The sequence below is a fragment of the Vulpes vulpes genome, chromosome 3, assembly GCF_048418805.1.
Source record: "Vulpes vulpes isolate BD-2025 chromosome 3, VulVul3, whole genome shotgun sequence".
NCBI classification, from domain to species: Eukaryota; Metazoa; Chordata; class Mammalia; order Carnivora; family Canidae; genus Vulpes; species Vulpes vulpes.
This window is the reverse complement of record NC_132782.1, coordinates 73,032,790-73,045,570: the sequence shown is the minus strand read 5'-3', so window position 1 is coordinate 73,045,570 and position 12,781 is coordinate 73,032,790. Positions and strand designations below refer to the sequence as shown.

Genomic DNA, 12,781 nt, shown 5'->3' with positions numbered 1-12,781 from the left:
GGGGGTCTATTGTTTGGATGAGCACTGGGTGTTATACTATATTTTGGGAAAGCGAACTCCAACAACAACAACAACAACAACAACAACAACAACAACAAACAAGCTAGGGCAGCCCTGGTGGCCCAGCGGTTTAGCGCCACCTTCTGCGGGAGGTGTGATCCTGGAGACCCAGGATCGAGTCCCGCGTCAGGCTCCCTGCATGCAGCCTGCTACTCCCTCTGCCTGTGTCTCTGCCCCACTCTCTCTCTCTCTGTGAGTCTGCCATGAGCAAATGAATAAAAAATCTTTAAAAAAAAATGCACACAAAAAAACCCAACAAGCTAACAACCCCCTCCCCAAAAGAAAAAACAGAATACAGATCCACCTGAAGCTTGTACCTTCTTTGCTTTTTAAGGCATGTTTCACCATTTGTAATTATATATTATTTATAATTATATATTTGTTGTTATGTTATTTAATATCATCCCTCAAGGCAAGAATGATGGTTGTTCACTGATTCTGAGATGTACATTTTCACATCTTAATATCTGTGGATTCAGAATGCATCTTAAAATTGAGGTTGCATTTAAGTTTAATTAGCAGCATTTTATGTTTGAATGTTCCATAAAATAATTACGCATGTCACAATTAATTTTTTTACTGTTTGATTAAGTGTGTTTTAATTAGCTGCTCTATGTTTCACATGTTGTATAGTTGCCTCACCCCATGTAAGGCACTCACAGGTGTTTGTTGAATGAATGAATAAATGAATGAATGAAAGTGGAAATTAATTTATTTTTAAAAGATTTATTTATTTATTCATGAGAGACAGAGAGCAAGAGACAGAGACATAGGCAGAGGGAGAAGCAGGCTCCATTCAAGGAGCCAATGTGGGACTTGATCCCAGGACCCCAGGACCATGACCTGAGCCAAAGGCAGACGCTCAACCAATGAGTTACCCAGGTTTCAAGAAAGTAGAACTTTAAACCTTGCCTTGAAGGTACTTGGATTTCTGGATGAAATCTCCTGCCTCTGTGAGACCAATTGTCCACTCTTCTTTTCTCATTATGTGTGATTTAAGATTTGTTTATGGCCAGTATTCTCAGTCTAGAAGAGTGTGTTGTCTGCCCAGATAGGGCTGGAGAGACCCAGGCCTAAGAGTTCCTGTAGGAAGAGTCTTGTCCACTGTTGCCTGGCAGTAACCACTCCTACAGAAACCCTCTTGAATCTCTCTCCAAGTCATGTTCAATAACTCTCCTCCAGCAACCAGAAATCAATTTTATTTCAGGCCAACAGTGAGGGGGCAGATGGTCAGAAGTAGATTCAGGCTTGTGCTTTGCCTCCTTCATTTGAGGGGATCCCTTAAGATACCTGCCTCTGCCTTGCCCAAAGGGGGTTGAAATTCAGCCATAGAGGTTGGAAGACTTTGCAGTTTACCATGAAACCTCGAGAGAGCCATGGTTAGGCCTGTGAAACACAAAATGAATGCCATCAGCCGTCTGTGGAAATTTTTCTATAAAGGAACTCTCCCCAAAGAGATAATGTAAATGGTTGCTGGAATGAGGACAGTGCCTGACACATCATTAGGGAAGCCCCATGTAATGTAACTAATGAAAGATAAGCAGACTTAGAATGAAGTATAACCTCTGTCCAGAGGTCATGTGTTAGCTGAGGATTCTTGAGACTAATACTAAGATGCTGAACACAGGGGATGAGAAAATACTGCTATTTGTTGGTGACCTTTTAACATCCCACAGAAGAGAATGGCTTGTAGTCTAGATACCATCTTCATTCACAATTAGACCAGGAAATGGCCGCTCACCAATACCCAGAGGTTGATTGAAAATGTCCCATAAACAAACTTTTAACTTGCTATCCTCTAGTTTTTGGCTTACTAAATAATATTCAGGTCGGAGTGTTGTCTTTTGTATTAACCATACACATGGAGGACTCATGCTAGTGTTGGTGTTGACTCGGTGAATCTCCTAAATTCAGATACCAGATTAGCCTCCAGATTAGCAGTAGGTGTTTTAAAAAGCGAATTGGCATCTTTGCTTTCCAGTCAGTCTTCTTTTTTAAAAAAAAGATTTTGTTTATTTATTCATGGGAGACACAGAGGCAGAGACACAGGCAGAGGGAGAAGCAGGGTCCCTGTGGGGAGCCCGATGTGGGACTCCATCCCAGGACCTGGGATCACGATCTGAGCCAAAGGCAGATGCTCAACCACTGAGCCACGCAGGTGCCCCTCTAGTCAGTCTTATGAGATTAATTAGCAGGATGAGTCCCCTATGTCCTGCTTATCTGTGGGATTTGAGTTCCGAAGACTAGATTTAACATCCCCAACCTTAAGTGTCCTGCTTTTTATTCATCTCGCTGAGAAATTTCATACATATTAGATCCCTCAGATCATGCTGGCCATGGTTTCCGATTCATGTCTTCCCAGTAAGGATGATCAAGATGTTTAGTCACATAGAATAAATTACCTCGGTTTATTTGTATGTGCAACTGGGTGAGCAAAAGTAATTTATGGACATCATTTGCTATTTGCATATGAAATAGGCTTCTGTTTTTTATGGGGAGAAAGCAGCTCCTTTGGGTTACAATTAGCCTATCTGACAATTAGTCACGATTAGTCACAATGCTGGCAGTTAATCGTGCACACACAGTTGTTGAGGCAAAGTAATCCTGAATTTCTTGACTTGAGCAATTCACTCAGAGTGGCTTTCTCTGCTTTCTATTTTGATATGGTTTAAAGTTTTTCACTGTTCAAAGAAATTATTCAAATATCTCTATTAACTCCAGGCTTACTGTTGGTCAGCATCTAGAATTAAATGAACATCAGGAGTGTTGTAACCGAGCAGTTCTGATGCTTTGATTGGTTGATAAACATGCCTGAGAGGCCCGATTAAACTCTAAGGATGTAAACAGTATTGCCCTAACAACACAGCCTTTGGAACAGAGCAGAGGCCCAGGGGGAGAGACTCTAGACAGAACTCCTGAATAGTATAGGTTCCCTTGTAATTTTAATTCTGTGCATATGGTGACTAAAACATGCCAAGTAGAAAGTGAGGGTGAACTTCTGGTCCTTCAGAGCAGTTTTTGCTTGAAAGCCTGTTGGATGAGGAGTAGGGAGTTCAGGGAGTCCTCCCTGAGTCAGAGGATCATTCAGGAAGAGCTCTGCATCCACTCAATAGACCTCAGTGATGTTTCGGATCGGTAGGAGACAGCTCTGGAAGCAGAGCATCACCCGCATTTTAACGGTAAGGGGCTGTTGTCTGGAAACTTGCACATGGGTCTTGGATTATGTTTCATGCCTGTGTGGAAAAATACCTACAAACAATTCAAAGTTGTATTCTGATGACTTTGTGAGAAACGTGTTTGATACCAATTTTTGGAGAATTCATAATGCTACATGTTGATATTTCAAATCCAAAAAAAGGGACCGTTATCTTTCAGCTTTTGTGCACACTGTTGCCCCAAAAGTAACTAGTTGTGGGGATACTCGGAGGGGGAGAAAAGCCTTCAGGGTGTTTTAGTGACTTTGCATTCTTTCAGACCTGGAAGCTTTCACTGGTGTTGGGAATTAGTCAAGGCAGACTCTGGGCCACAAGTTTTCTAGGCTCTCTGGAATCCTTCCTCCTATTCTATGGCCTGGAAATGAGGTCACAGATCTGGAGATGCATGAATGTGCCTTTGGAGTCACATTGATGAATAAGCTTCCCCAGCATCTCGGTCAGCTCAGCAGTTTTTCTCATGCAAATGCAGAGAGGGATTTGGAACCTCTTCCCCTACCAGTTGATGTCAGAAGAAAGTAGAGTTTGCTCTGGGACTCTGTTCTCAACATTAACCTGTGCTTCCTCAGGGCTGGGTCTCTGGATCTGCTGTGTATCCCCAACAGCCCAGATGATTCTGTCTGGCCCTGCAACCTGCTGTTTCACCCCAAAACAGCAGGGCTGCTGTCTCTGCAGTGCTCAGCACTCGGCCATCAGCTACCCTCCACTTCCCCAGCACCACAATTCGGATACATCCTGTCCAGCGTCACATTTTCCAGCTGAGCTGTGGAACTTGTTTGCCTGCAAACACTCATTCTTTAAGATCACGTGCCAACAGCACCTCCTCTGAGAAGCCTTCCCAGCACTTTGCTTCTGCATTTGCTAGCATCCTTGTCAGACCACTGCAGGGAAGTGACATTTGTGTACATATCCCCTTCCCTCACTAGGTTGTGAGTTCCCAAAAGACAGGGATGATGGGCTTCCCAGTTCAGCACAGAGCCAGTACGGATAGGCCTGAATTTTATGCTTAGTTAATAAAGTGAACAAATTAAGCTTTTCACATGTCTCAATATTTTTCCTGTACCTTACTACCAAGTCTAAAACATAAGATCAATGATTTTGTGTCTTGGCCATGTATGGTTTAATGAATTATTTCTTCTTTGCCACGAGCTACCATTTGGGAGTAAGGTTTTTGGGGGTTTTGTTTATATATTTTGGGTGCTGGCTCTATTCACTGGAGGAGGAGATTAACAGAATTCAATAAGATTGCAGTGTATCGTGTACATAATTACACATTTTCTGTATAGTATACTGGTATGGGAGTTTATTAAATTATAACTTTGTGACCTAAGATAATGACAAAGATTCCAAAGCTATTTAACATAAAAACTATAAATCTCATGTCTAGAACCTTGGTCTGGAACTATTACCGCAATGATGCTATCTTATAACTAGGTTATTGTGATAAAATAATTGACTTTATCCAGATTATACATATAAATGATAACCAAAAGTACCATAAGCTCCTGGGTTTAGAAAAGTGAAGCCATACATCCTTTCTGTTGTATAATAAACAGAAATGTTTTCCATGAAAAAACCTGAAATAATTCTGTATACATACACTCACTTATTTACAAAAATATGGCTTGGATATGTCTGCCTTTCTGCTCTTTTCTCATGGATGAACCGTGTTTAGTATGAACTTACAAGTGTATAATGGACGAGTTCCAGACTTACGGATTCTGTTTTCTTTTCCTTCTCGAAAATTAAACTGAAATATGTGATTTTGCTGATTGACTTTGTTGACTTTTAGAAGAAAATTTAAAGATGTACGACAGTCCTCTTGACTTGAATTCACCTAATTGCAAAGCTGATTTTAAAATGGAGAATAGTTCTTTCCTAGCTGCAGGATATGCATTGTTCATGTTTTGCCCTGTATACGTTGTTGCTAGGGAATATTGTTCATCGAATTTCAGATTGCTAGGCTTCCCTAAACAGTGATTCTCGGGGGCATAAAGACTGAGGGGGAAGAGAGAGGGCATGCCCTTTGGGGGAGGCACAGTGCCTTCCCCTGCTGAGAAACTCTGCAGGGAGGCCACTGTTGTTCCCTTGGGAGTGCATGGGTAGAAACCAAGACAGAAAAGAACCTTTGCTCTCAAATATCTTTTGAAAGCATAAAGGGTGTGGGTTTTGTTCTCCTCTGACAAAACAGCCAAACAAGTCTCAGTGTCCACTGTTCATCAGGTCCAGGCATGTTTGGTGGGTGAACACATTTCACATACACAATACAATATACAATGTGGAAGTAATTCTCTTGTGGCCTGGGAGAGGCCAATGGCTCTAGGATTTAGCTGGGGAGTCATGAAGTTTAAAGCTGAAACTAGTTCTGTTTGTTTTTGCATAATGCTGGAAGGAAAAGGAAAAGGAGATCTAGAATTGGAGGGATCCCAAATTTATGCCCCTCGACTTTCTCTGTTAAGTTCCCCATGACCAGGTGAGTGCCTGGTCATGCTCATCAATCATGATCAATTCACAGAATAATTTCCTTTGGAGCAGTGTTCTCAGGCCGGGCTGCGTGTTAGAATCGCCAGGGGAGCTCTTGAAAAACACCAGTGCTCAGGCCCCCCTTGGGACAAGAGAAACACCAGCGCTCAGGCCCCCCTTGGGACAAGATAAGGTAGAGTTTTGAGGGAGGGGCATCGGTATTTTAAATTCTTAAAAAAAATATTTTATTTATTTATTTGAGAAAGAGAACACACAAGCAGGGGAGGGGGCAGAGGCAGAGGGAGAAGCAGACTCCCTGCTGAGCAAGAGCCTGATGCGGGGCTCCATCCCAGGATCCTTGGACCACGACCTGAGCTGAAAGGCAGACACTTAACCGACTGAGCCTCCCAGGTATTGGATTTTAAAATTCCCCATGATTCTAATAGCAGCCAGCTATAAGCACTCTGGTCTATTGTGACGAGTACGGGGATTCTTGAATTTCATTCCTATGCCATACGTAGAATGAATGGTGGCATCATATGTATTTTAGCTTGTGGGTGAAATTATATGGCTCCCTGATTTATATGGCCCTGTGGAATTCCACAAGAGAGGCATTCCTGATTTGGGGTAAATCCACTGTGGGGTGGGAGGGAAGACAGAATTTGTGGCCATGTGCAGGTCCACTCAAAGCTTCACTCAGAGCCCAGACTTTGGTGTGCAGAAAACAGACCGGAGGTTAGAAGGTGGATGATGGAATGTTGGGTGCACAGGAGGTTGTGGTGATTGGGAACCTCCATCCAGCAGGTTTGGATTGATTTGGGCGAAAAATCCACATGCAGTAAAAGGTTAAGAGGGGATCTTTTACTAGCTTGGAAAGAATGACACATAGCGGGGTGACTAATGGGGAGATTTGGGAGCCCTGAGAACTTCAGAGAAAATAGACAAATTCCAGAATTTACTTACAGGACAAGAAGATTGATGGGACCTTCTCAGGTCTTAAGTGCTATCTCTTTGCAATGGAGGGGAGCGTAGTTCTTGTTGAATAAAGGAGGGCTTCACCATAGCACCGGCTGTAAGTGGGAATAGCCATCGTGAAGTGTCTTTCCTTTCTAGAAACCACTTTGCTGAAGGGCTCTTCATGTGAGAAGGAGGTGTCGTGCATCCTCTGTGTGGGTGGCCCTTCACCAGGAAGGGGTAAGAAAAGGCATGTGAAAAGTATAGTCAGGAGTGGAGAGTTACTAGGCTTTGGGTCTCCCCCCCACCACAGAGCAGGTTTGGATGCTCTGGGAAGCTCCACAGAGGTCTCTCCCAGAGGATAGGGGGCCCTGTGGGTTAGAGTGAAAATGCTGGAAGACAAAGAGGAAGGCTTTTCTTTTTTGGAAGATATGGAAAGTGGATTGACTGGTATGGAGAGGTCTCTACGTGGAAGTGAGCAGGAGAAGCACTTCCCTCAGTTTTCACAATTCAATTTAAGTAGGATGTATGCTAAGTGAGCTTAGTTATATTTGCTATAAATTGAGGGAGAGTTATCATCCATAGCCAGAAATCCATAGGTAGAATTTTGTGCAGTGGTTTATGCCTAGACACAGCAGCATTGATGGAATTCTGAGCCTTTAATCATGGGCTCAGGCTGCACTAGAATAATGTGTTCCAGCCCTTAATTACTTGAGAGTGACTTGTAAATGATTAATTTGGTTAATTTTTCTACTCATTAGACCATTAAGGCTCTACTATGTGCAAGGTACTGTTCTAGGCACTGGGGATATTGCAAATATTAAAATAGGAAACATCTCTCTCTGTGGAGCTGATACTCTTGAGGGAATGATGAGAGTCAGTTGATATTTATTTTATTTGAACCCTCAAAAAATAAGAATGACCAGGTTATACATGTGGCAGATTACCAATAATGAGGCATTTCAGTTGGGCATATGCTTTGAGTAATTTCTTCTTCCGCTCATGGATTTGCCTTGATTCATCCACAGTTGGGGAAAATGATATAATGTGAGGCTAACTGGCCTGATCAAACCCTGCCTTTGGCCTCTTTGGTACTGTGGTACAAGTGATGAATTATCTGTGGACTTGAGATTGATATTGAGAGCCAAGCAGAATTAGTCTCAGAGTTATTTACTTTGGTGATTCAAGATAAAGAGTTTCACCTGTAATTCATAGACTCACATTATTTACGGTTATCTCCAGTGAGGATTTTAATCTAGATTATACTGTCCTCTACCATGTTTGTTTCATTGCTGTATGCATCTGTATACATAAAAGAACAATACACCCAAATCAAGAAAATAGAAATGCATTCATTCAAAGATATACAACTGCCTCTCATTAAGATAAGATCTCTTTCTCACATTCAGACCTGCAACGAGGCTTATCATGTCACCTGGAAAAACTTTTTTTTTTATTGGAGTTCGATTTGCCAACATATAGCATATGACCCAGTGCTCATCCCATCAAGTGCCCCCCTCAGTGCCCATTACCCAGTCACCCCAACCCCCCGCCCACTTCCCTTTCCACCACCCCTTGTTCGTTTCTCAGAGTTAGGAGTCTCTCATGTTCTGTCATCCTCACTGATATATATATTTTTTTAAACAAAGAAATACTTTTTGGCTGCAGAACCATCCCACACCCATATACTTTGCTGTGGGTGGGATTAGCCATCGTGGAGTGTCTTTCCCTTCTAGAAACCACTTTGCTGAAGTGCTCTTTGCTGTGCAAAGGCATCCTATGAAGACCTGGTGTATACAGTATGACCTAGAGAAAAGTGAGGTTGTTCAGGCAAATGCAGCAACAGTGGGGAAGGCATGGATTCCAGCCTAGTGGGTGCCCAAGCAGGGAGCCCACCTTCTAGGCACTTTTAGGAGTTGAGAATGGGTGGTTACCATTTGCTGAAACACAGGAGTGTGATGAGAGAACTGGACACAGGGCATGTCAGCTGAAAGCCGACTGGACACCAGTCCATACTTGGCACTAAGATGTCTCTGATGTAACTCAGAAAACGGTGCTAATTAACCCTAGTTTCTACCCCCTGTACAGCTCTTTTTATAACCCATGCAGTGTACATGGGGACCCCCACATCAAGAGTGCCCTAGGTAATCCTTTTTTTTTTTTTTAAGATTTTATCCATTTATCGATGAGAGAGAGAGAGAGATAGAGAGAGAAAGAGAGAGAAAGAGGCAGAAACACAGGCAGAGGGAGAAGCAGGCTCCATACAGGAAGCCTGATGTGGAACTCGATCCTGGAACCCCAGGATCACGCCCTGAACCAAAGGCAGATGCTCAACTGCTGAGCTACCCAAGTGCCCCCCGCTTTTCAAAAGATTTTATTTATTTATTCTTGGGAGACACACACACACACAGAGGCAGAGACACAGGTAGAGAGAGTAGCAGGCTCCCTGTTGAAAGGAGCCTGATGTGGGACTTGATCCCGGGACTCTAGGATAATGCCCTGGGCTGAAGGCAGGCGCTCAACCACTGAGCCACCCAGGTATCCCCCTAGGTAATCCTTGAGTGAAAATTTAAAGAAAAAGTGTTTATGGAATATCAGTTTGAATGGCTACAAAGCTCTTAGTTGCCTGGGACAACCATGTCTTGGCCTGAGCCTACAAACACAACAGGGCTTGATTCCCAGCCCTGCCACTTGACTGTGTGCTCTTGGGAAATTGTTAATGGTCCATAGTCTCAGTCTCCTTGTGTGGAGATAGTAATGTCTGCTTTATAGGGCTTTTGAGACAATGAAACCTAGGCATAGTAAGTGAATGATGGCTAGCAGAGCCATAGCTAGCAATGCCATCAGGATAAATAGCAAAATGTTCTCTGACACATTTGAGAGGGTTGGGGAAAAGGATGTTCCTGTTCAGCCACAAAGGGGCTCCTAGACCTGACATTTACTTCTGGCTGTCAGTGTTATCAGTGGGGTAGACCTGGGTCTGAGATAAACCTGCCGACAGGGCTGGGCTTTCTAAGGAGTTTAAACATTTATACAATTAAAAAATTATTATTGAAAAGTTTTATTCCTCCTGAATTTTGATGTCCAGGGTCAATGCTTTGGTCATGCCATTTTAATTTAAGTGCTGGTTGACTTAGTGTTATCTTAAGACTCCTCCAATTTAAGCTTCACAAATACCTTTTAAGTTTGGACTTGTTATCTTCATTTTACAGAGGAGAGTAAGGTCTCATAGAGGTGGGGAATGTCAACCTGCATCCAAAATGGAATGTGTGTGGTCTCATGTATACAAGTATGCAGACTTGTGCTTAACTATAGAGTTAAAGGCAAAAGTTACTATGTTAAAAAAAAATTGGATGGGTAGGTTTGCCATGAGACACTGTCATAGAGCTTTATTAAGAAAGCATATGCATTGGGTCTTTGTTGGGATTCGTAGTTTAAAACCTCAAATCTCTTGTTTGTGTTAACTTTTGAACCAACGAGGAGGAGCTCTGATGATAGAGAAGGAATGGTGCTTGGCGGTCTGTGAGGCTAATGCTTTGAGTCTGGAGTTACAGAAACTGAAGTTGGAGAGACTGGCTGACATGTGCAAGTGGCAGAGCCAAGACTGGAACCTAGGACTCTGACAACCAAGGCTCATTTGTCCACATGAAATTGGTGGCCTTGAAAGCAGCACTTGTTTCTTGTGAGCTAGCATATTAATTACCCTTTTCTTCCATGGTGGCAGCAACATGCCTTGTCAGCAAATTGCAGAAGTGTTTCACTACTTTCTAGAATTCTTTGAACCTTCTTGAATGGTGCCTTCTTTCCTGGTGCCTCCCCATGCCTATCTGTTGGTGCTTGCTCACGCAACACAAAACAATTTTAATATGATTCTTAAAAAAATGTTTCATTGTCCACCTCTCGCTGTTACCATCCGCTACCACCTTCCTTTTCCAAGTGTCCTCCATGTTTCAAAGGCTACCAGGACAGTCACCTCCAGACAGCCAGTCATCTGCCTTGCTGGTTGCTGCCATTCCCTAGCAGCCACAAAGCTGTAGGTTTAAGTTTATGGGCTGACAGTGCTCTAGTCTGGTCACTAAATATTTGTTTGGTGCTATTGACTTCTTGTGGTAGTGAAAAAACCAATTCCCTCATTGTAGCAGGATACCTTAGGGTAAGGCGGTGAGAGTTGAGATTGACAAACATGTGGTCTTTCCTCTATGTGACTACGGCTGTTTGCTTCATATTACTGGTCTTTAGGAGATAGAACAATCAGTTTATGCAAGAACATATTTGTTGCTTAGCATGCTTTTTAGTGTAGCTCTGAAAACATTTACTTTAAAAACACTTTGATAATTCGCTTTGTACACATGACACTAGTTTGAAATTTTTCTTCCTATGTGATACTTAAGTAAAAATAGAATAATTAGCATTCTGTTTTAGAGACCAATCTTTTCTTTCCTTTACTAGAATATATATTTTTCCTTTGGAGTCTTACAAAATCAGGTCATAGAGAATGTGTTGCCATGGTAGAGTCTTATTTCAGTCTCTCTATTCTTTGGAAGCCTTCAGTGGTTTCACATGCAGACTCTTCTGGTTCTCTAGTTCTTTTCTTTCTTTGTCGCCACCCAGCATTGGCCATCTTGTTTTGATGCCTGATTCCTGGCTCCCCTGGTTGCCTACCATGTTCTCAAGCTGCTAAAGCCATTTAGTACAGACCCTGAGAGTTCCCTTTGAAAAACATTTTATTCCTCCCTGCCAAGAAGGAAGAAAACAGTTGAAACAACAGGACATCATCCTTGTTTTAGCCACATTTGAAAAGAGATTTAAATTTACTTCCATATGATGTTTATGGAACATATACTTTGTATCTGGACTCTGTATCTCTTTAGAGAGAAATGGCAAGAAAATAGGTATATTTATTTTTTTTTAACCTTAATTTCTCCCTCCACCCCTAATTCTTTTAAACAGTCCCTTCAAGTCTGGAAAACAAATGTTAATTGAATGGGTCCAGGGATGGCCTTTCAATCCCTCTGAATCCCCAACTTTTTCCTCTTCACTGTTTTTTAAGTTCTTTTTGTGTCTTTAAAAATTCTTTTTCTTTTTTTAGAGAGAGAGCACATGTGAGGAGTGTGGAGGGGGGAGGAGGAACAGAGGCAGAAGGAGGGAAAGAGTCTCCACACCCAGCATGAAGCCCAATGTGGGGCTCCATCTCATGATCCTAAGATTATGATCAGAGCTGAAATCAAGAGTTGAATTCTTAGCCAACTGAGACACCCAGGCACCCCCCAAAATTCTTTCTTGATTGTAAATTTCCCTCTGTCTACTAGTACCATACTTCTTTCCTTTATAGTCAAGTTTCTGGAAAGAATAGTTTATATTCAGTATCTTTGTATTTCTCTTTTCTCGATCATCTTTTTTTCAAGCCTACATCCATTTGCTTTCTGTCCAATCAGTGAAATTATCCTACAAGGATTACTCTGTTATGTATTGCTGCATAACAAACCACACCAGAACATAATGACTCACACCAGCAACCATGATCTATTATTATCTCTCTTGAGTATATAGGTGATTGGGCCTAACTGGTGGTTGTTCTGCTTCATGTGGCATAGGGGTGAGTTTCAGTCATCTGTAGGCTTGACTAGGTTGGAATGTCCAAGATAGCTGACTCACATGGAGGAAAGTTGGTTCTGGGGTTTGACTAGGTTGTCTGGGGCTGTTGACCAGAATGTCTTGGTTTTTCTTCAATGTGGTCTCCCAGTGTGGTTTGAACTTCTCACAGCATGGTGGTTGGGTTCCCAGGGGGCATTCCTAAGTACAAAGGCAGAAACTGAAGATCTCCTAAGGATTAGTCTAGACAGGTTTGTAGTCTTACTTTTCTGCACATTGTTTTGGTGAAAACTGGTCATAGGGCCAGCCATATTCAAGGGGAGGGGAGATCATGGCATGGTTATATACAAAAGAGCTGTGGGATGATGCAGCCCATCTTGCAAACACACAATTAGTTACTAAGGATATCCTAACCTACCAACCACTCCTTTACAGCATTAGTGCTGCTTGGCCCCATGGTTTACTGGTTGTGCTCTGTCCCTTTTTGTCTGTCTGTCCCT

At 42.4% G+C, this 12,781-nt stretch overlaps 1 protein-coding gene across 1 annotated transcript in view; it reads left to right on the top strand.

Moving 5' to 3' along the window:
* The first annotated feature begins 2,941 nt into the window (after positions 1 to 2,941).
* The window catches only part of DNAH5 (dynein axonemal heavy chain 5), a 217,189-nt gene continuing 207,349 nt past the window's right edge, over positions 2,942 to 12,781 (top strand). The window contains exon 1 of the mRNA XM_072752730.1: positions 2,942 to 3,239. Coding sequence (XP_072608831.1) covers positions 3,183 to 3,239 — 57 coding nt within the window. The 5' untranslated portion in view covers positions 2,942 to 3,182. The remainder of the gene's footprint in view (positions 3,240 to 12,781) is intronic.